General features: G+C 41.3%; 1 protein-coding gene across 1 annotated transcript; it reads left to right on the top strand.

Moving 5' to 3' along the window:
- The first annotated feature begins 628 nt into the window (after positions 1-628).
- Positions 629-22,306, top strand: LOC104478251 (uncharacterized). The gene is made up of 7 exons (XM_086741493.1): positions 629-662; positions 1,649-1,729; positions 3,453-4,585; positions 9,247-9,383; positions 12,199-12,356; positions 16,955-17,067; positions 21,734-22,306. The coding sequence occupies exons 1-7, from the start codon at positions 629-631 to the stop codon at positions 22,304-22,306; spliced, it is 2,229 nt and encodes a 742-aa protein (XP_086597619.1).
- The last annotated feature ends 1,860 nt before the right edge of the window (positions 22,307-24,166 follow it).

Below are 24,166 nucleotides of genomic sequence, written 5' to 3'. Positions count from 1 at the left end.
AACCTGAGGTCTTTGGCTAAATGCTGCCTATGTCTGCATGGGACAGGTCTACTTTCCTTCTGGATGTTTCTGGACTGTTTTTATCAAAGGTGACACTAGTCAAGCAGAGTTAGTAGCCATTTCCAGGCTTTGACATGAGACTGAGGGCTGGAGGAGCTTGCCTTTGGAGCCTGTGCATTTCCTGTTTCAGAGCTGCTGGTTGGGATGCAGGTGTCTGCACAAGCTCTGTCTGTCAAAAGGTTGAAAATGAAATAAGCATCTTATTTGAAGAAAGAGCTGTCCTTACAGCTGAGATGTTTTGGATGTGCTTGGTGGTCTTCCAGCTTTTTGGGGGAGGATCTTAAAAGTATATTTCAGGGCTCTTTAAGTGCTGCCGGGACAGGAAACTTTCTTATTTGTATAGACTGCAGTCTTCAGCACTTGGCTCTTTGCTGCCTGCCTTGCACTGGAGCTTCTTGCAAGTGGACAGGTATTTGGTGGTGTCACCTGGGCTGTGTGGGTTGGCAGAGCTCAGTAGCAGTGGGAGAGGGAACTTGGGGGAAGCTTGGAGTGCTCTAGAATGCTGCTAGCACTCAGGATCTCCAGCCATGCTTTTTTTTTTAACAGGTCCTGAAGTGTTTGGTTGAAGATGCTACAGCTTCATCAGCCTCTGAGGAGTTCAGGTTGTATTAAGTAAAGGCAGAAGGATCCTTCACTCTTAATCCTTGACTTGATGGCAGCCACACAATGGCTCTGTGGACTTGCAAATAGTGTAGGGATGGCTGGATAACAACTGCAGCTCTAATTCTTTTTAGGCGATGGGGATGTCAACAGAAAACTTTGCAGCAGATGTATGGATATGAAGCAATACAGGTTTAAAAGCAAAACAGTGCAGAGAAAGAACTCTAATATGGACAAGATTGCTTTGATGTATCTATTGAAAAACATAATTGTCTGCCTTATAAAGGGCACTGAAGCTTCTTTGTGTGCACTCCTTCTATACTCAACCTGGGCTGTCACGTTTCTCTCTGCTACACTGGTGATGGTCTCCAAAACCCGCACTGAAGGTTACTGCTCAGGCACAAATGCAAGAGAACTGACATGCTTGTGTTAGCACAGGAAAAAACAACCAACAAGAACAGCAACAAATGTCCACTGCTATGGCAGCTTTTTACATGTTTTAACAATTTTTCACATGACGACTTAGGCTGAGTGCAGAAAAGGCTTTGTCTAAACCTCTTTTGCATTATGCCTGAGCAGCATCTTGCTAGAAAGACAAAACTTCAGTGGGGTTTATGAAGTTTTAGTGGCGTGAATCCTGTTGTCATTCTCTAGGTGTGTTAAATGTGATTTCTGATTGATCTGTGTGAATCTAAATGCTTGTTTACAGATGTATTAGATGTTGCATTCTCTGAATCTGGCTGAACTATTGTGGTAGTTACCAAGGCTTTACACAGCCTTGAGGCTTAACTTATGTAATGACTTTTGAAAGAGAAAAAGGGGTTTGCTTTCTCAAGTAGCTTGACTGTGAGGAAGGCAGAGGAGTACAATAGTGTCTCAGCAGCTGCTATCCCATTACAAGTACTTCTAAAATACACACGTGTTCTACAGCCGTTGCATGGCTGGAAGAGACTCTCTGGGAGACTTCATTATTGTTCTTTTCTTCCAGTTCCTCGTTTGGGCAGTGAAGACATGACAGCAATGGCAGAGCTTCCTTTTTTCCAAGCTGATATCAGAGAGATATTTGAAAGTAAGTTTCATGCTGCTTCAGGATGAAGCACTACGTTAGATTCTGCCTTTCATTAAGGATCATCCACTAGCTGATCAGGGACTCAGCATATCCCTGATTAAACACTGTTCCAGAAGGACGAAATCTTCCGTTGGTGCCTAGGCACAAATATCATGGGTAATAGCTGATTTTATAATTACTTTATGACCACAGTGCTTCATCTCCAGAGGTAGGATCTGTCTATTTCCATAAGTGTTTGGTCTCTTGCATTTTAAAAAAGTCTTCATTAGTCTCTTTTTAGGGCATTGGATTTGACATACAGTCAACAAAATTCTTAGGGCATAATTGAATACAAGAAATGGAGATATCTGATTAGTGAAATTGCATATGAAATATATGCAAGCATTCAAATCTCCTTTTTAAATCTAGCCCTTTCTGTGGAACGACTTCTCCACATTTGGATTCTTGAAAAAAAGTGTAACATTCTTTATACGAATTCAGGGTGAATTTCTTAAGCTTCCCATCTTTAGTCCACAGCAAAAACAAGTTAATAAGTGGGCCTTTTACATAGGGAGACAGCTGTGTTACTTGTGGCTGGGATTGCCCAATATTAATATACTAAGGTTGTGTATTCATTTTTTGGCTGTTCCTATTTAATTTTGACTTTTTCACGACGTGGGTTTTATAGAGGTGGGAAGGGGTCTAGTTTTCCTGCAAATTTTGAAAAAAACATTTTGGTTGTCTTGGAGAGCACACTTATGAAAAATATATCTGCCTAGATTTTTACAGCTTCAGGGGAAAAACTCAGTGTTGCCATGACTTAAAAGGACTTGAAGTTAAGGCAGGTCACAATCTGAGATCTGAAGCATTTTTCTGCATACAGTTGGATCCTCTTTGGTCTGTAGAATTTATTTGCTTAGATGTCTTAAGTGGCACTTCAGTACAGCTGGACCTACTGCGTTTAAAAAGCTGCACTGACTTGATGAAGAAATGTTGCTTTTAGTTCTTTGGGCTTCTGTGGATTTTGCCCCTGAAACAAGCAGCAAAAATCTCTTTGGGCTTTTTTTTAGTGCCTTCTCTACTTGTATGCAGACAGTATGCCTGAGAAGAGCATATCTTCTGCAACTTCAGTGCAGAGGAGATGGAAATGAGAGAGGATGAATGGGAGATGTTAAGGCAGAGGAGGATGTGGCATGAGTTTGGGGCAGAAAAAAGTAATGTGTGCTTGGGAAGAAAAAAGTAGTGTGTGCTGGTCTAATTAGTTGGGAACATGTTGCTGTTAAAGACTAGAGCTTCACTGGCAAACTTGCAAGATTGAGAGAATAACCTAAGCCAAAGACTCAGAAGCTGAATGCATCCAGAATCAATTTGGATCTCTGTAAGCAACTACTTTTAGGTAACGTACCTGCTGTCCCTTGATAAGGCCTATGTTTCTACACTGCTGTGTGCTATGAAATGGTATAGTTGTACCTTAAAGTATGCAAGCCCTAAACAGGGCAAGAGTAGGAGTCAAGACCAGAATACAGTGACTACCCAGACTGCAGAGCACTTTTCAGGCAGTGGTTTAATTCTGAGGTGGGCTCTCCAGTGGCTGATAGATTGAGCTACTTGATCTGGCTGGAGCTCCCTGTAGTGAGTCAAACTGTAGAGCTGAACCCAGACTGAACTATTGTAAGCAGGTTTTTTGGTTTTTTTTTGTTTGGTTTTTTTATATAAGCTCTTGAGCTTTTTTTTTGTTTTCCAGTTCCTTTAAAAAAATACTTCAAGTGCCAAAGAAAGAGGAGGAGGATCTTGGAGAATCGCCAACTTGGGAGAAGAAAGCTTAGGTGTCGTAGGATGAAGGTGATAAAAAGGGAGTTGTGTAGAAGCAGGCATCAAGAAATGGTCCAGGAGCTGGTTCAGGTAGATGAAAGTCCAGAGAAAGGTCAGCCACTCAGCTCACCAGTACAGCTGGGGCAAGGAGGAGACCATCTCTCACCAGCACAGCCACTGGCCCTTGGTCAGCAGCCCAAGGGAGAGGACAATGTCCACACACAGGTGCAGAGGCAGACAGCAAAAGAAGGCATGGCCCCAAACATGGCACCACAACAAGCAGAGAAGGGGTGGGAGGCCCCAGAGGTGACTGTGCAGGTGCGGCCTCAAAAGCTGAGCCAGGGATGGAAGTCCCCGGAGGTGACTGTGCAGGTGCGGCCTCAGAACCCAAACCTAAGATGGGAGGCCCCAGCAGTGATGGTGCAGGTGCAGTTACAGCAGCAGGGCCAAGGACCAGCTGTCCCCCAGGTAACTGTGCAGGTACAGCCACAGGAGCAGGGACAAGGAATGGCTGGTGTCAAGGTCATTGTGCAGCTGCAGTTGGGCCATGATCAAGAAGTAACTTGCCTCCAGGACCAAGGTGAGGAAGTGTTAGGGAATGGAGAGCAGCTGACCCCAAAACAAAACCAGGCAGAGCCAATGTTAAGATCTCAAGGTGAGGGAAAACTAGCTGTGGTGGAACTGGTGCCACAGGGGGCTCTGAGCCAAAAGCAGGACCAAGCAGAGGTGACGAAACCCCAGCAGGACCAGAGCCAAGAAGAGGAAAGAGTGGAAGTGATGGAGCGACAGGAAATGCAGGTTGGAGACAAAGCAGACCTGGATGGGATGGTGACAGAGAAGCAGCTGCAGGATCAGAGCCAAGAGCAGGAACAGCTAAAAGCAGACTTGTTTCCACAAAAGGAAGGTCAAAGCACTACAGATATGCGACAGGAGCCATGCAATGTCCAAGAAGGGCTCAAGGGGATGGGAGAAGATCAGAAAGAAGACCTGGGGCAAGAAGTGTCTAAGAAACGCCCACGAGAGACACCAAATTACTTTGTCTCTATTCCAATAAAGGATGATCAGGTATTATGGAATAGCTGTTCAATAAAAACCAATAAAAAACTTAAATAAGAGGCTAAGCATAACTTGAAAATGTATCTTGGTTTCAAAGCTTGTTAGGAAGCCCAAAGTGATTAAATTCTGTTCCCTTACCTGAAGTGGTCTTTTTGGTCTGGCTGGGAGGGCGGTAACTTCCCCCATAACAGCCCTTATAGTGCTGTGCTTGGTACTTGTAGCTAGAACAGTATCCACTGATATTTTGGCTACTGCTAGGAACAAAAAGTCACTTTGAGGATTGCCATTGCCCTTTCCATAAGGTCTGAGTGGATGTCTGTCCTCAATAATATCTCCTATTCTGTAATCTTTTTCCAGAAGAAAGCACTGGCTTTCACCATCTTGCATTGTCCCATCCTTCATTCTTACAGCCATACTTAATGCAATAGAAAGTGCTATTGATTTGTTTGTCTCCTTCCCTACCGAAGTTTACAATGGAGAATGAGAATTTTCTTCTCTCCTACAGAAGAGGAGAGGTATTGATCTATTATCTCTTTTCCATCTATTACCCAACAAACATACCCTGATGTCTTAGGTAGACAGTTAATTCCAAGAAGATATGTGTGGGGTCTGCATGCTCATACTTCATCCAGATATGCTTTATTCTGTGATTCCCGCTTTTGCTGCAGTGTTGAAAGTCTTTCACCTCCACACTGTAAAACCAAAACACAGCAAGCAGCAGAAATCCAAATAGAAAAGTCTCTAGAAGAAAACCTCTCAAGGGTCCTAAAGCATTCCAATTACCAGAGAAATATTTCTTCTGAAATATGTCAAGACAGCCTTGCAGAGCTTGGATTCTGCAAGCACCCTTACAATCCATGGAAATAAATTCCAAAGGTGATATGGAAAGCTGGAGACGCAATTTCACACTTTTTCTTTAACTAGGTATGTATGACTGGTTTGAAGTCCACTAACTTCTGCATAACCCTATATCTCTTATTTGCTAAGTAAGAGGAAAAATATTGGATTACTTTGAGCTACTTGTTCCTATGCTAGGATGAATTTTGAAGCCCACACAAGGCTTCCTGAAAGAAGGATACAGAGCATCTCATTCCCAAAGCAGTGCTGTCAGTACCTTTACTAGGAACAGGTTTTGTGCCTTTCAGCCTCCCATAGACAACTGTGACTTATTGAAGGCAATGTCTTGTTAGTAGCTAGCTGCTCAGGGCATGCAAAAGCAGCCAGATCCCTCACGCTTTGTACCAGCACCCACTGCACCCCACTTGTCTGGGTGTCTGCTCTTGTGGCTGAATAACAGCATTGTGAGATGGGTCATGTCCCACACAGCAGATCTTGATGTAAGGGCAGCAGGTGACTGTGTAGTCAAATATTCTATGCAGAGAAGGGAGAGAAGCTTTGGGGTTCAAAGACAAGAAAGACTACCCCATCTGGCAGAGGCAGACAGGAGGAATGTCTTAATTTGAGTTGGTAACTGCTGTGTCCCAGTTAGTGTGGGCAGAACTAAGAAACAGCATAAATTGTGTGAATTATTAATATTTATAATATATATGCATCTTGGGATCTTCTCTTACAAAGCAAATATAAAAGGCAAAAACTGAATGATAATTTGTATGAATGTGGCAAAAAAATATAACCTCTGGCTACCAGCTTCTGCTATTCTTTTATGGTGCTTTGTCCAACGAACCAAATGGATGTTGCTTGTTGCAATACATAACTTAATTCCTTATTTTTTCTAGCTTAGGTTTCCATGTGGTATCTGGCCTGACTGTATTTATGCTGCTGAAAGGCAAAAATTAAGTAGGATGACTGTTGTACACTTTTTTCCTTTTTCCCAGTGTGACAAGCAGCTGCAGTACAGTAGCTTACTTTGGCAGGCTTTTGAATTCTTGTTTTTACCTTACTTAAGCGTAGGAACTCTTATGTATGTGTTAGAGGGACATGTCAAAGGTGCCTTCCTTTTGGTAGGCAATTATTTGCTCTGGCTTTGTCTTGAGTGGAAAAAATCTTTGAAGGTTATCTGGAGGACGGCCCTATATAACTTTCAGTGATTCCTATGTATGAATGGCTTTTGAGAGGTGAACAAGAGTGCAGAGCACATCGGGGAAGATAAATGCCAGGAAGGGAAAATAACTGTGTAAGCTGGAAGACAATGTTGGCAGAGGAACAAATGGGTATGAAGTGGGCAAAGAATAAATCTAAGCTGGAAACAAGAGAGTTTCCTGCCATCTGAGGAATGAGATCATGGAACAGCTTGAGGGGACATGAATGCTGAACTTATTCTGCTATTTCGATGAGGTTTGAGTGTCCTAATATATGGCCCATGACCACACTCTTTACAGCTCTATGAATGCCCTTCCCTTCTTGCTCCTGTATTTCCCTCTCAACTCTGCTTTTCTAGATTTCCCTGCTCTAACACCAGCTCTGGTAATCTGGCAGCTCTGACATCCCTGGCTGGATGCTTTGCCCAAGACATTCTCACTTTATGTTCCTCTAAAGTGCCACCTTTAGGGATGGCAGTGACCTGAGACAGCCCGGGGTGAGGCTCTTAGAGAAACACTGAAGGGTAAAGACACTGTGCCCAGTACTGTAGGCCTGGTATGTGTATATGTAAAAGGTGAGTAAATAAATGTGTGTGTGTATATGTATACACATATATGTGCATATATAATGTATTTTGTCAACAATTTCAGGTGCTTTTACCTATAAAGCAGAGGTTCCTCACCCCCTTGAATGCATAATATTCTTGCCTGTTATGCTGTAGGCCTTGTAGTCCCTTACAGAAGGGTTTTAAAGATGCTGTTCATCTTTTGGGTAGAACTGATTTCTTTTAGCTACATTTTTAAAAGAGCTCTCCAGCTGACAGGACCTAGGGCTGTCTCCATTTTTCTGCTTTTCCTTTCAACAGGACAAAGGAAAAACCCCACTGCAGTCCTGGGGGGTCTAGCAGCCCTCTTCCCTTTGTGTTTAGGAGGCTTGACACCAGCCTCCAGCAATGGGCTTAGGCTGGGCTGGATCTAGGAATGTTGCGGTCTCATGCTTTCAATACTCCATTACAAGTACTTCCTTTCTGGCCCCTACCCAAAAAACCAGCCATCCCATCAAAAATGCAGTGTTTATATAAAAGTGCTACAGGCTGATCCACCAAAAGAGATGTGGAGATAAGGCAGGCTGTTCCCATGGGAGAAGCAGCAGAATGTTCTGAAGACACGTTTTTGAAGCGGACAAAAAAGGGTAAGAAAAGACGTTAAAACTGCTCTGCAATAGTTGGATATCTACATAAAGCTGTTTCACTCAAACTTGGCTTCCCAGCTGTCTGACCCTCTAACTGAGGAGGCAAAAGGATCTTCTTATTTCAAGAGTATTCTTAGAAAGATTGGGCAAGGGACAAGGACACTTGACTGTGTTGTGGAATTGCTGTCAATACTTAACCTAGTCTACTAAAGCAAAGATTTTAGTTCCTGCCATCAGACAACTTGATGGCTTGATTCTTGCTCCATGTCTTCAAGATCTAAGCAAATGCACTGTAAGTAGTAGGCTGTAATAGATTGTGCCTCAGTTGCAGTAGGAATTACCTTAATGTAAGAGTCATTTCACTGATGTGTTTTTCATAGTGACAAATGTAGTGTAAGAGTCTGAGTTCGGGGAGTTTGCTGTTTGTATCTTCAAATGGATTCTCTTAATTGTGTGGTTTTATCGTGACATTTATCAGAAATGTCTTGTACTAATCTCTTCTGCCATGCAGATTGTGAGACTGTTTACTGGACTGCACAATGACTGCCGATGCTTTATGTAGAAAGATTGCAAAACAAAAACATATTGACCCAGCCGTTTCAATCTGTGTAACAATGAAGTAGAGCTCTAACATGTGTGAGCACCTAGGCATGTAAGCCAAAATTCACTCAGTGAAATAATCTGAAAATCTATAAATGACTTGGCTGTGACAAAGGCTCCCACTTGGTGCTTAGTCCCTGTGTGACTGAATTCTTCTCCCTCCTGCCTTGTTCCCATGACTGGCTTATAAACCTTAACAGATAACTTTGAGAAAAACAAACAAACAAACAAATCTTTCTTTGGAGTCAGTTGTGTAAAGGTGCAGATAGACCCAGAAGAGCCAGAAAGTGGCCATGCAGTTCTAGAAAATACCAAGTTGGAAAACGGCACGTTTACTCAGTTGATCTATTTTGTTTGCTGTTACAGTTTCTTTTGGGAAGAGACATCAGTTTAATCTGTGAACAAACTTGTAATCAGAAAATGGCATAAGATTAATTATGGAAATGCTATTCAATTTCCACAGTCTATTAACAACTGACAACTGCATGAAGATCCTATTAATATTTACACAGTGCTGTGAGCTTTATTCTGACATGCTTAGGGTCAGATTCAGACCTACTCAAAGATCTAGGGGTACTGGCTCACAAGAAAGCTATGAGTTTAGCCTGGAGGCTTTAAAAAAGGAAAATAAGTCAATTCCTGAAAAACTAACTTTAAAATTGCAAGTGAAAGTTGTTATATGATAGATCTAGGGGATATTTTTTTTTTTAGATTCCTGGCTTAAACTTGAGTTGCATTTTGGGGTGTATAAGGCTTCAGCATTCTGGATTCTTCCAGTAATACCTGGGCATTCTGAAACAAAAAAATATTTCCCTGTCTCCTGTTTTACTGCATTGCAGATTTTGGACAGAATTGAAGATGTCCAAGAACTCATATTCACTAAAGAACCTGACCTGTTGAGAGCTCTTCTTCCTGTTCAGACTATGCACCTTACTATAATAGTAGCTCACCTGGGAACAGAAGAAGAAGTAAAAAAGTAAGAATCCCGCAAATTCAAGTGCAGCTAACATTTCTGTATATGTGGTAGCCTTACTGCTGCAGCTGTTGTGAATAATTACATTTAGTAAAGCCTACATACAGTTTTTCTTAGACTTTTTTGACCAGTTTCTGGTTTGTTCTCAATACAAGGAACAGCTTTACAAAAGCTAGATGTGATGCGCCAGAGGTTTGAAATTTTTGTATATCTGCCATGAGATGAAGAGGGAAAAGTGGCATGGCTGCAAATAGTATTATTTGCTACCATATTTGTATTGCTAACCAGAAATTAACTCAATGGAAGTAAAGTTCCCTGAGCTGCTGCCTTTTGAGAAACCATAGCTTTTCAGCTCAACTGTGTTTGTATCAGCTGGAAAATGTTAACAGATGATGTGCTGCTTTAAGAAGAAAACAGGAAAAAAAAAACCCAAAATCAAAAAACCCTACCTAATCCCTTTCCAAGCTGTTATCTTGTCTAATTTAAGCTGTGGAGCCCTATGAGTGAAGATTGAGATATTGAAAGATGTCTAAGGAAAGCTACCCTGCGGTGAGGAAGGCTAAAGCTGCTGGGAAGGTCCAGTAAATAGAGCCAGTATGCTGCAGATATTTTTCTCTAAGCCTGCTCCCACTGTACCACACTAGGAAACTTGAGACTTCTTGGAGTGAGGAGGCAGGAAGGGAAGGTCCTGTGAAAGCATCATGTGGTAGAGGTGGGAATCTGGTGAGAACAGCCCTTTCCCCTGAGGCCTTGGCGCACATCAGCAAGGGAATGAAAAAAAGTAAGACTTCAATACCATATGACTGTGTCACCAGATCTACTTGGGCATAAAGCAGAATGCCTTGGTGGAAAGATGTCAAAAGAACTAATATGAGTAGGAAAAAAATCCTACTGATACAGGCAGCAACAGTTAAACAGAATTAAGATGCATATGACAGGCTTGTATGTGTCTCATTTTAAAATTACCTGCTTTATTGTACATTCAAAAGGCTTTTTCAGAGGGTCAAAGGGGAAAAAAAAGTAGGAGGACCATTATATGGGCTAAGGAGCCTGCATGCAGAAGACACTGTATACAGTAATTCAGTAATAAAAACCTGTGCCAGTGCTGCTGACTGGGCAGGCTGTCCTCCAAGAGGCTGGAAAGCTAGTGGAGAGCAGCAATCAAAATGGGAATCAATCAGTTAGGGAGGTGAGTGGGGCTAAGTAGTGTTAATGAACTTAAGAGTGGATGTGTGCCTGTAATATAAAAATAATGGGCATACCTAATGAAAAGCAGATCTTCCTTGCCAAATGCTTTTTATCCTTTTTTTTTTTTTTTTTCTACCCACCTACAGAGCTCTACTAAACGAGGTTGTAGTTCAGTGGCTACTGCTCTGTGCTCTCACATGAAAGACTGCCTCAAGGCTTTAAGCCAAGCATTTCTTACTTCTCAGGTTAATAGCACTGCTGAAACAGCCAGTCCACTGCCTGGCAGAGGGAGGGAGGCATCTTCAGATCTCATAGCAGAAGTTGTTCTAGCAACATTTAATGGTAGTTTAGACGCTACGGACTTAAATGAAGGGTGAGATTAGCCCTGCTTGTTATTAAGGTGGAAGAAGCAAGATCCTCTGCAAATAGTTCATTCCCTTTCCACCTTCAGTCCTGTCCTCACCAAATCTCCATCTGTGGGGTCCCCAGGAGTCTCAGAAAGAAGCAGCTCCTATGTTGTTATAGCTGAAAATTCCAATGCAGTAGTGAGAATTGCTCATAATATTGACTCTTGTTGGCTGAAGTGGCCTTTGTATATGTGAAAAATGCTTTCCTAAGGGGATTAGGGTTGTATGTGGGTCGTAGTGCCTGGTTTCTATTTGGATAATGTTACATAATTCTAACATTTTTTTAAAAAATGAAATTAATATAGTCAAAACTTACTCTAGGTGTAATGATAAAGTAAATGTGGCTACAGGAGCCAGAGCAACCCATGGGCCAGCGTCCTGCAGTCTTTAATTATGCAGTATTTTTAGAAGTGTGAAGCATTATAGGCTTCTGTTCAAACTCACTTTGTAGATGGACAGGATCCCTCTTCCTGAGACACCAGGGTAAAGAGATGCACGTGTATAACTTCAGCGGGTACGAAGTTGTTGAAAGACTTGGAGTCTACACTTAGTAATCTATTAGTTATACTTTTTCTGTGTCTTTAAGGAAAACGATTGAATTTGAAGTATTATGTCCTTGGGTAAATCACTTTTTTGGAGATACTTCTGTGCACAGCAAGGTGCACATCTAAACTTTCTTGAAATGAGACATAGTTTTCAACATAAGCATCAATTTGATATTTTGTTAGCTGTCCTGGAATAGGAGAATATAATGGAGACAAATGCTAAATATGCTTCAAGTGGGAGAATGAATTTATTTTGGTTTAAGAATAAAACTAGTGAACCAATTGAAAATGGCAATGATAAGGTTTTAAACTACATGTCACAAATATAAGTTCAGTTTTATCCTTTTTGACTTTTTAGTAGTGTACATTCACATAGCTGTTTCTGGCATGCTAATGACTTGAACATTCACTTTGCTAGCAAAACTCACTCCTAATAAATAAGCTAAGGTTGAAGTTATTGAAAGACATAATGTATTTAAAATGCCTGTACATCTTCTAACTGTTCTAAAAGCGTTAGTGCTGAAATATAATGTGCTTGTTACACCTTGCATAGTGCTGCAGGGTGGTCAAAATCAGGTATATTTTCTGATATTAAAAACATAACAATATTTCTGTATGTGATAATCAAATAACTTTCTTTCAAAATATAGACTTTAAAAAAAATTATTCTTCTCTAAGGGCTATTCTGGCACTGAAGCAAAGCAAGACTAAAGTGGAAGCCATTTTGCAGGGTAAAGACCTTAATATGACATTTCATGGGATTGGACAGTTTAACAATCAAGTGATATATGTGAAAATGTCAGAGGAAGACCAGAAAATGCTGAGCAGAATTGCAGGTAAACACCTAACCTGACTTTTTACTACTTGTGGTAAACCGGCTTGTAGTCTGGCTCTTGTATGTACTGGCCTGAGCTGCTGTGTGTGGTCACGATGCGCTGTCTTTCCTCTTGTCTTCTCTATTTCTTAATTGTTAAATACGAAGCTGACAACTGGGATTCTGCAGCACATGAGCTAAAATAAGTTCTCTGTACTCATTTGGAACAGGTGAGGTGCGCAGACATTTGACATGTCAAGATGACGCGGCAAGGCTATCCTAGCCTGACCTGCAGTCAGGATTTCATAGGCCTGTGGTTTACATAGGGTCTTCAAAGGGACACCTCAAAACAGGGGCTCTGTTCGTCCTAATAAACTGGAAACCTTGCAAGCATTGGCACCAGTTTAGTTTACAAACACTTCTTTTGAACTGGAGCGTGCATGAAAGCATGAGTAGCTTTGGGATAGGAGGTGATAGAACAGTATTTGCATGTATCTGTGTAGCGCTAGCATGTCAGTCTTCTGCTTTCACTGGAGATGGAACAGATATCTAAGTAGCTTGTCCTCTGCTTGACCTTCCCAAAGCACTTGATGGGTTCATGAAGATGCCCCAAACCTTTGACCTGCTAACCTGTATCTCAGTATGACTTCAGGAGGGCTTGATATTCTCCCCTTCCCCCTCACTGCTTCTCCCCTTTCCCCTTCTGCTTTTAGGAGCTGCTTTAGTCTGCAATGCAGAACCTCATCTGTGTCCTGGGCTTCCACTTCCAACAGAGCAGAAATAATCAATATACGTTTTTTTTTCCTTGCTAGTTTCATACTATGCAAAAAGGAAGCATACTTCAACTAACGCTTCTCAAAAAAGGTATGCTGTACAAAGACACTAGCCAATCTTCAAAGGATATGGCTTTTCAGAATAGTTCTTCTTTTTTTTTTTTTGTTGAAGCTGCTTCCTACCTTGTCCAGTTCTTAGCTTTGATATCATTGTCCTTTCTTCTCCTCCTGTTTATTTCCTCTTAAGTAGAAAGTGTTGCAACTAAACAGAAGATGCCTTTCAATATGAGCATCTTTGCTTCAGCTGAATAAAATTAGCCACTTGACATTACTTTTTGCTTGACTCTGGCCTTCATTTCCCTTATTGTTCCATCCATGGCAAATAGAATTTTGACTCAAAACAGCTGTGCTTTTGTTGAAAGTACTGTTTTCCCTGCTTACTAGGATTAGAGCCCTCAACAAGCTTCCTCATACCCAAACTGTTTCTTCTAAAGCCTTTAACAAAATAATCTTGACAGAGAGATGACTAAGTAGAAGGCACATAATGCAGTTTTCTTTAAGACCAGATTTGGTAAATGCCTATCTACAACATATATACTTCAGTGCCATTGAAAGAAGAGACTACGTGACTGTTTTGATGCCCCCACCTTAGTGCTCTCCTCATTCACTTCTGAAAAATGCAGAAGTGAACACCTTCTTTGTCTTGTCTGACTATTGCTGATTTTTCTTCTACTCATTGTTTTGCTTAACTGAGAATTTTATTCCCAGTGAATCATAGCATACAAGATCAACCTTTATTGTGCTATTTTAGCACCAGCAGAAATGTTTAATTTTGGTTCTGCAGAATGTGTGCTATGATGCTCTTTTCTTATTTTTCAAATTATATTGGAGCTGCACTAACTGTAAAAGCCATTACAATAGTGGGTGGCAGATCCTTCATGTTATCCACCTGGATAACCTACATCTTCAGGCTTCTGGAAACCTAGTTTCTGATTTGAGCCTCTTTCTTAATGAGATGAAGGAGAAAAATTTTGATTGCAAACCCCAGGAATATTCTCTCAGTACTGGTGTGTTTTTTTAATGCAATGTGATTTTTCACTGATTGCCTGAAATACTTCCTTGACTGAGACAAGGTGCCAGTTTTCAAGCTGTTAACTCTCACCAATCGCTTTGGTATTCAGAGAGATGTTACTTCCAGTGCTGTTCTCCTCTCTGTGTAATTTCTGACCATTTGTAGAACTTAATGAGTCTGAGGATTATGCAAATATGTATCAAAATCTATCCTTTTAATGACATCTCTGAATATTTTTCTGTTCCCCTCCCCACCTCTCCGTCAGCATAGCAATTGAATTAATTGTTATACAATGAATAGAGATCTCTCCCCCTCCCTTATCTTTTAGTCAATATTTTTGGTTGCTTATGGGGTAGGTACGGATTTTCAGATGCTGCCTTTTTCAAGCAGAGTGAAGGGAGAATTATTTATTTATTTATTTATTTATTTTAACTGGCAAAGGTCAAACTACTCCTGCTGGCTGCTTCTGCCTCGTCATGCCCTTATTGATGATTTGTCAACAACAGTTTAACAATTCAGCCTGCTCTAATGAAGTTTTTGAACATCTGAAGTGTTCCTGGCATTGGAAAATTAGGTGGCTGGCTTTTCATTTGCTTTCATTCCTATATCATGTACTCTGAAGTGGAGAGTTATCCTGTCTCTTGATCAATTAACTGCAGTTAATTGGTAGATACTGGACATTACTGGGCTTCTCTTGCTGCTAGCAATCTCATCTGCTTTGAAAAAGAGGTATTGCTTAAGATGTCTTGATTTTTTCAGGATACTTATCAAGTGAGCTAGGGAAGACGGTGTCTGGAAAACTGAGTGCCATTCTGACACGGGTGTGACATCAGCTATGAACGTTGTTCTTAAACTGAGTTCTTGAAGATGATTCCTAGCCTTGACCTTTCTTCCATCATCAGCCTTTCTGATGAAAGTCTGTTCATGGCAGTAAGGCCTTCACGTTACAGTAATAACTCCTTCCTTGCTGTTTGGTAGGATTGGTGCTGGGTAGTGAACATGAGGAGATGCTAATTGCAGTTTTTTAATATCTTAAGCTCTAGCTTGCTGCTTCTTGTGTGTCTAGAGGCTATTTGTCCAGATGATATGTGAGGAAGGGCTTTTTCCTAGAAGGAACTTAGATGCTTTGCTGCCTGTGTTCTTTGGGGCTTGCTGTGGTTTGACCTACTGGTATAGGAACAAGAATACTTAATAACACACAGAAACCCTTCATATTAATGTGCTTTATTTCACAAAGTACCAGAGCCACTCTAGGGACTATTTGATGCCTAGCCATAATCACCTAGTACCATTTTCAGATGCCCTAAAGTGTCCAATGTCCACCCTGGTCCTACAGCCAGATTGTACCCTTCTGCAGTGGCAGCTGCAGGCCAGGTGGGCGTCCTGTAGGGCATCTAAAGGAGCATCAGATGCTTGTTCAGGCAACTGGATCCTTTTCGTATATTTTCCAGATGGAAAACATAAAGCAGTTGCCTTGGCAAAGTGACCAGATAGCCCCAGCTGCTGTTCTCTCACAAATATTTTGTGATGAAACATTTTAATGTATTAATTAGCTAAACTCCAAGCCAGAGACTTGGCTTGACACAAATGCATATGACAAACGAGTAAACACATGTAGCTAAACTTCCTGATAGATGGAAGCATAAAATAGAGGTAGGGTGATTTCAAGAAATGCACTTGTCAAATATGTGATATCCTATTTTTAACACAAATTTCAACACCAAACCTGCTTCTCCCAGTGCCTAAGCAGTTGAGGAGTAACAAAGATAGGTGGCAAGGAGTGGGGTGCAGCAGGAAGAGCCACATAATTTTTGCAGGTTTCCAGGGCAGATGTTGATTTTTCACTCTTATCCCCTTCACAAATCCAAGGTATAAAGACCTCTGGCAATAAGGAAAATTGCTGGACAGAAGTCCTAATTACTCCAGCATTAGCCAAGGTTTTCAGTGTTATTTTGGAATTATTCTTTCCTGTTTAAACCCAGCTGTTGGAGAACACCACTTTATCTTCTGCGTTGACCAGACTTGCAAGGTTCTGCATAAGGCAAGCTTCACCTTGCTATCCTTGTGAGACTCTGCATCCCCCAGTTCAAAGTTCATGAAAACCAAGGATAGATCAACTTGATTTGACTTATCACTACAATCCTTAGCTGAAAGACCTTGAATATAAATTCTGTTGTTCAGACACTTCTTTTGATGCAGAATAAAACCTTATGTCTTTATGTGGCCAAAATTTTTAAACCAACACCACCATAAACACTTAATACTACATAATCTGGGGAATGAGTACTATGTTTGTGTGACTGCTTCTTCTGAATTGATCTAAGTGCTATGGAGTTGTACTCATTTTGGGAATCTTGCCAATTTTTGATGGAAGCACTTTGCTTCTCACATTGCTTTTTGCAATAATCTGGGAGAATCTGTCCTATCGTACTCCCCAGCTGTGGCCACTGGTGGCTGTATCCTGTTCCTGGCAGGGCTGCCATAAGCATGAGCTTTCCTATACTCTCCATTGTGAGAGGAGGTCTGTGAAGTCAGAAAGAAGTGCATGGCAAACATAAAAGTTTGGATCTAGTTTCAGGTTTGCAACATAGGCTGTACTATCATGCACAAATCTGGTTTTGCTTGTTTTTCATTTGTCTATGTTGGTCGTTATGGTGTGACAACTAGTTATCTGTATGTATCTTAAGGCAAGCATAGTGGGTTTCTGTCTAACCTTGTAAATATGTTTTTCCCTACCTCCCAACTGTTATTTTTTAACTTTTACCTTTTTACTAGAAGCTGTGGAAGAATGCTTCAATGAAATGAATCTTGACATTTCGGGAAGCAAAGATTTCAAACCACATCTTACTTTCCTAAAGCTCTCCAAAGCACCAAGGTTGAAGAGAAGGGTAAGTAATTGAGTTTAAAATATTTTTACTGGGGTCTGTTCTACTGATTATTTTTCTTCTTATTAAATTCATGGGGACTATATACTTAAGCAATATTCACTGCCACTACAGAAAAATATAATTTCTATTATTTAAGAAAGCTTGTATATAGGCTGACCAGCACAGCTGTGTTTGCTCATGTCTGATAGAAAGAGACGGGGTCTCTTGCTCATATTGTGTATGGCTCTAGGGTAGAGTACAGAGTCCTTTTCTTCTGCAGTGGCCAGTCAAATATGTACTAGAACACAATGTCAAGCTGTTTCCATAGGGTAGGATGGCTTCTGAGCAATATTTATCTCAGAAAAGATTAATGTCATGTTGGAAGCCAGGCTGGTGCCTTGATTTATGCTAGAAATGTGTGATGTGCTTTTCTAACCTTTACTGCAGGATTGTACAGGATTTTATCACATACAATTAAAGTAAAAAACAGCTCTGATTAGATTGCTCCTTTCCCAGTGGAATATTGTCCTGCTTGTTTCCAGGAATAGTACTTGTATTTATGAGGTCAATATATTGCAAACCTGAAACACTGAAGGAGCATGCACAAAGAAAACAGAAAATGCTGTAATAGCTGAAGAAAATGACCTTGTATTTGTGCACTTTAAGTACTTCATATTGACTTGATATTTGTGTTCTGTATATGTGGTACAATCAAAGTTGGATAGTACTGATAGTTCTGTGCTGGAGGCTTTTTCTTTTAGACTGCTTATGGGGAATTTCATGTGTACAGGCATCAGCAATGCTTAATGCAAAAAAAAAAAAAAACCAAACAACCAAACACAACCCAACAAACAAACAAACAAAAAAAACAAACCTACACCACCAAACCAGGCATGTAGAAATTATTGTTGAATTTTGTCCAAAGTATTTTCACATTTGCTTTTACCATCAAGATTAAAATAAAAAAAAATCATAATTTCTTGCTTGTTCTCCTCCCTCTTTGATCTCTAGCACTAAATATGGCATATATTCCTGCATAGTATGACTAATGTATGCAATCTCTTTGCTTATAAATATATAATATATATGTGTACAGAACTTTGAATGTTTGAATATCAAGAAAGCGGGGAGCCCAGAACTGGACATGGTACTCCAGGTGTGGCCTCACTGGTGCTGAGCAGAGGGGAAGGATCGCCTCCTTGACCTGCTGGCAATACTCCTCCTAATGCAGCACAGGATACCACTAGCTGGCTTTGCTGCAAGGGCATGCTGCTGGCTCATGGTCATCTTGGTGTTCACCAGGACCACCAGGTTGTTTTCTGCAAAGCTGCTTGACAGTCAGTCCTCAGCCTGTATTGGTGCATGGAGTTATTCATCCCCAGTGCCACAACTTTGCACTTCTCCTTGTTAAACTTCATGAAGTTCCTGTCAGCCCATTTCTCCAGCTTCTTGTGGTCCCTCTGGATGGCAACACAATTCTCTGGCGAATTAGCAATTCCTCCCTGTTTTGTCATCAGCAAAATTGCTGAGGGTGTGCTCTACCTTATCACCCAGATCACTAATGAAGATGCTGAACACTACTGAACATAGTATTCACTCCTGGGGTACACCTGTAGCTACCAGCCTCCAACTGGACTTTGTGCCTGCTGAACCCACCTGTTCAGCCAGTTTTCAATCCACCTGTCTTTTCATCAGCTTCTCTATGAGGGTCTTAGGGGAAAACAGTGCCAAAAGCTTTCCTGAAGTCTAGGTAGACAATACTCATTGCTCTCCTGTTGTCTACTAAGCATTGCTTGTTCCTGTCCAAATTCGTTTACACCCTAAAACTGTTGCTTCTAAAATACAGTTCTACACATCAGGACTGTGAAACCAGAGTGGAACAGGGCTGTATGTTAAGTTAGTTACTAGGGGGCATGTGGAGTCTGTATGTCCATGTACAAATCCTCCCTGAGGTTAGTAAGGCTTAACCCTAGGCAGAGGATTTAAACCTCAAAGATCAAACTGGAAGACTAGTGTGTATGTATTTTGACATGCCAACTGAAAATCCTGACAACTCCATTTCTTTCAAAATCAAAATGTAATGGGAAAACAGACTACTTCTACAATATCCCATAAATACTGCAGGGGAGAAATTGACCTTCCTAAATACTAGAAAATGTCAAAGTATGAATAAGACAAAATATTACTTTAGTTATTATGATGCCATCTACTGGCTGTAATTACTTTATTTATACCATAAATGCAACTGAAGTGCTGCTTATATGAAACTTGAGAAAGAATTGCTAACACTCCCTGTTTATGTTTCACATCTCAAGAATACTGTGTTAACAAGACAGGTATGTGATACTGGTGGAGTTGCAGCAGACCGTGTTCTTACTTGTGCGGAAGGAATATCTACTTCTCTTAAACTACTACTACAGCCACAAACTTTTTTTTTCAAGATTGTGCATCTTTAGTTGTGTGTCTAAAGATCCCATGAGATTGGCTTGTGTGCTGTTTAACTTGAATAGCTACCAAAGGAGCACTCTGCTGTTTTTGTTGGCTGGGTTCAAAACGTGTAGCGTGCCCCTGGCATAAATACAAAACATGGGCTTTTCAGTTCTCTGACCTCTCTGCTTCCAATGAGCCAAAAGGGAACAGTTCACCTCTTCAGAGAATCCACTTCGTACCTGTCTGCAGTAAAAGCTTTCTCCAGCATACAGACTAAGAAGCACTTTTTGTCAGTGCAGGTTGTTAACCTGCAGTGCCAGGCACTGCTTCTGCTCTCCTATGCTGGAGTAAAGCTGGGGATCAAGTGCCTCTGTGCCAAAGTGGGAAAAGTTTACTCTTGCTTTTTATGCTGCTTTAAGTAGATTCACTTGGTGCAGGTCTGCAAATAGCTGTGGTCCATCCTGGGTGGTGAGAAAGCAGCAATCTTGCCACGTCACATACTTGTATTAAAATATTTAGAGGGTTTTTCTTTTTATGAAAGGGCAGCCTTAATCCTGCCTTTTTCTGGCTACTTGATAAGTTATCTTTAATGACATGACCTTACTCAAGTTCCTGTCATCCTCCTCAACTACGCAAAACAGCCCATGCTCACTGTACCTCTGCATTTAAGCTGAACTTGTACCCAGTGGCATAAAGGTGACGGGTAGCTCTTGGCTACCAAACAGCCTGGCTCTGACTGACACACGGGTGTCTCTGGGGCTCAGGAAAAGGATGGCAGTTTGTTTAATTCAATTTGAGTGTTTTTGTCATCAGAGATGGATATAAATACCTTCAAATCCAAATGTCTGGTTTTGTCCAGGTGACACTGGCCATTCTGGCTGTCCTCCTGCAATCCCCATGCTGTGAGCCATGCATGTTGACTCATGCAACAGCCTGCTAAAAGGGCTGTCCTTACAAGGAAGGAAGCTTGTGTGAAGTCTTTTTTGTTGTTGTTTATTAGTAGTTGTGTATGTGAGGGCAGAGCTGAACAAGACTTCTTTGAGGCATTGTGCTGCAAGGGGCTTCTTGGAGCCTCATTAGCTGGCTTGCTGATTAAGTTAGGGGAAGGTGGAGACTATTCCCTGTTGCTTAATGATTCATCTGTCCTTCACTTCATCTCCATGTGTGCCCCTGGTATATGTGGTTTGTTACAGGCTAAATGCTTTGTGGGAGCCCCTTGTTTAAGTTGGCAGCCTGTTGCTGACCAAATTAAAGTTGTGGGGACTGTGGAATTGTTGGATTGCTTGCACATCCCCGGTGACACTCATACAGGGGAGCCAGTGCTGCTGTGCTCAGGTTTGCCAGGGAAGAGAACTGTGAAGAAATTACTCAGATAGGGGACTGTTGATTTTAAATCTTGACAGTCTTAAATTACAGAGGCTTCTAAACATGTACCTTGACTATGGCAGTGGAAGCTACTTTTTCTTAGTCTGAAAAGAACATCTGAAAACACATCTATGGGAGTAAACACATCCATTTATATGCTATGACTGCTGTAGCACTCGGCTGTTGGGATACTAGCAGTGCTTGGTAGCTATCTAAGAGGTGCTGTAATTTTTCTTCTTCTGCTTTGCTGAAATGAATTTGCTTTTACAATAAGTTACTGAGTTAAATTTCTTTGGAGTACTTTTTTTTTTCTACACAGAAGAAGGTGCATGAGCTCTATTTCTAACTCGTCTCTAGCATGCAATTTAATTACTATCGTAGAATGCATACACCAAGGAGAAAGATGATTTTTTTTTTTTCAGTCTGTCAAGGCAGCAATGGGATGACACTTAGTAGAGTAAACTATAGGTGAAATAAAGAAAACCTCCTAAAGGCAATTCAGGGGACTAGGGAATAGCTACCCAATGGATGTGGTGACTGTGAACTTGCTCGAAATATCTGAAATTAGATGGATGCATTTGAATAATAGTGCGCTAATTTGATCTACTTCTGTATCTTTGTCAGTATGTTTTTGCTTGTGGAGGGTGGGCTAGGTAGGAGATTCAGAAAAAGCCAAACTTCCTGTAATTTTCATTACTAACAGTTGTTTTTTTCTCAATATCAACTTACACGCTATCAAATAAAGTAGATATTGCTGTCCGAATTGGGGGATAGGGGGAGTATTTGCAAAGTCTTGGTGAGATAATCCTTGACACATCTTGTAACTTTCTAAAATACATGTATTTTTGTGTGTGTATATAGGAGAATGTCACATTGCTCTTTCAATATTTAGGGCTTCAGAAAAATTTGTTCGGATCTGTACAAAGAATATGAAGATAGTTACTTTGGCACAGAGGTCTTCAGTCAAATTGATCTCTGCGCCATGCGTAAGAAGAAGCAGGAATCTGGTTACTATTACTGTGAGTGTTCAATTAACGTGGGCTCCAGCAGTACGGAAGAGAGTAAAGAGCAAGAAATGCAGACAGAAGATGTGGGAGAAGCAACCAGTGAAAACTCTGCAAGTAGCATTGCAAAGGCTGAAATAGGAGCAACGGCTGCAAGCTGTAAGCTTGTCTCCTGTTTAATAGTAGCTGATGATAAACCATCTGAAAATGTTGTTGAGGCTTCAATTACAAGTAAAGAAGAAGAAACCAATGAGGTAAAGGAACAGCCTGAAGCTACAGATGGGACTTCTCTTGCAGCTGGGGAGATCTACTCAAAGTCAGTACTTGGTCTGTTGCCAGCAAGATCAGATGCATTGAAGAGCGTGGAAAAGAAACAAGAAAAAGCAAAGATGACAGATGGTAGCTTGCAGAAAACTGAAGCAACAGAACATGCACCTGATCAGCCAACAACTTCAGGATAAAGTTGTCACAGTCCTTGGTGAGCTGAACTCACTGAGCTGCACTGGGCTGAGGTGGGTGGGGAGTGAGAATAGTAATTTTTTTTTTTTCTTCAGAAAACTGGCTTTCTAGGACAGTGAAAGAAAGGAAAGTACAATGAAATTAATGAGGGAGGTTGTCACTGAATATAGTGTCCAAATAGCAAAAATGTCTAGGTCTAAACAAGAACCTATACTGAAGGTGTGTGTGAGCATCTAGAATATAAAGACAAATGAGCTCTGGTTTACAGGATCAGGTCCCTCTGAAGTCACACATTGATTACAAATTTGTTGCCAGATAGCTTTTGGTGCCTAAATGCACCATTCCACCTTCGCTGCATTTCTTCCTGCCCTGTTCCCACCCCTCTGCTTCTGGAGGCTCACTTTGCTCCCTCCTCCTCCTCTCTGAGTACTACCTAAAGTCACCTCCTCTGCCTAATGCCTGCAGCTGCTCTGACCTAAGACTCCAAATCACAACTGCAGCACAATCATTCACTGCATGTCCATCAATGGGAGATGATTTTAGTTGTTAATGCATTTTTGTGAAATATGTGCTTTAGTTTGACTGGCAGCTACTTAATGAGAAAATTGTTTTGCCTGACTTGCAGAAACAGTATTTTTTGCAATAAAATGAGGTATAACACTAAATTTTTTTTTGATAAAGAAAAGAAGAGGAATCCATAAAGAATTGGTTTTGTAAAATGCCTTGAGGAGGAAACAGGGCACCACAGCCTTTTTCTAAAGTGAAATTCTGTTGTAGTCTCGCTTGTATGTGTGAGTTAGTAAAAAAAACCGGATAAACCAGAACCGGATTCATTTACGGCAAGAAGAGAACGAAGGGTTTTGAACCACCGCTGCTGGGGCAGAAGTCTCCTTGCTTTCCCCGTTTCTCGCTGGGCTGTGCCTGCCAGCCCAGCTTGCCCTGTCTGCGGGATGGGGAAAGGGTTTTCCCTCACGGCAGAGGGAAACCAGTAGATGGCACTACTGGAAAAACAGCTGCTGCTGGGAAGGGATGTGGCTGCCTCCAGCTCCTCAGAGCTGGCAGCCGGCTCAGGCATCCGTAGAGGAGGGGGTGACAGATGCGGTGAAAGGCGGTCGGACACTTGGAAAATGTCTTGCTTCCCTTTTCTGCTCTAATTGCTCCCTGAAAAACGATATTCAGCCTTCTGAAAGCTCCGCCTTTCCTTGAAAAAAGTGTGCATTTAAAAAAAAAAGTGTGGATTTAAAAAAAAAAAAAAAAAGCATGTGATCAAGTAGCTCACACCCGCCCCCCCCCCCCCCCCCAAAAAAAAAAAAAAGAAAAAGCAGCAGCCTTAAGCATATGGTGTGTGGGGAATACACCTCGGGGCAGAGGGGCTAGGACACTCTGTTAAATGGTTTAGATTTGTCCAGTTGTTACCAGACTTAAAAAAAACCTAAAAAAAAAACCTAAAAAAAAATCCAACCTGTATTTATGCCCTCTTCATAGGGAGGGGAGTAAACAAAACCCACCGGACAGGCACCGCGTGGGCGGAAAGGGAATGCCCTGCATTTAATGAACCAGCTTTGTGCTCTGCACCCGGGTCCGTGTCAGGTCCCTTGTGCGGCAGCGCTTGGCACAGCGTTTATTTTCCTGTCACTCCACCGAAGGTTGTGGACTTTCAAAAGGCTGTCCCCAAATGGTCTTCTAAATGCAAATTTGAGAGTAGTTATTTCCAGCTTCTCTGAGGTCTTCCAAAAGCAGCTGAATTGCTCAATGCTAAAAGAAGACCTCAAGGTTAATTTGGGGGAGTAGTTAAGAGTGAGACTTCCATAGCACATCTCTGTATCAGCACATTCTGGATTAATTTGTTTTCCACAAAAGTT

This window comes from Chlamydotis macqueenii, chromosome 2, assembly GCF_036417535.1.
Source record: "Chlamydotis macqueenii isolate bChlMac1 chromosome 2, bChlMac1.mat, whole genome shotgun sequence".
In the NCBI taxonomy this organism is placed as follows: domain Eukaryota; kingdom Metazoa; phylum Chordata; class Aves; order Otidiformes; family Otididae; genus Chlamydotis; species Chlamydotis macqueenii.
The sequence above is the reverse complement of the archived record's forward strand: the minus strand, read 5'-3'. Positions and strand labels throughout refer to the sequence as shown.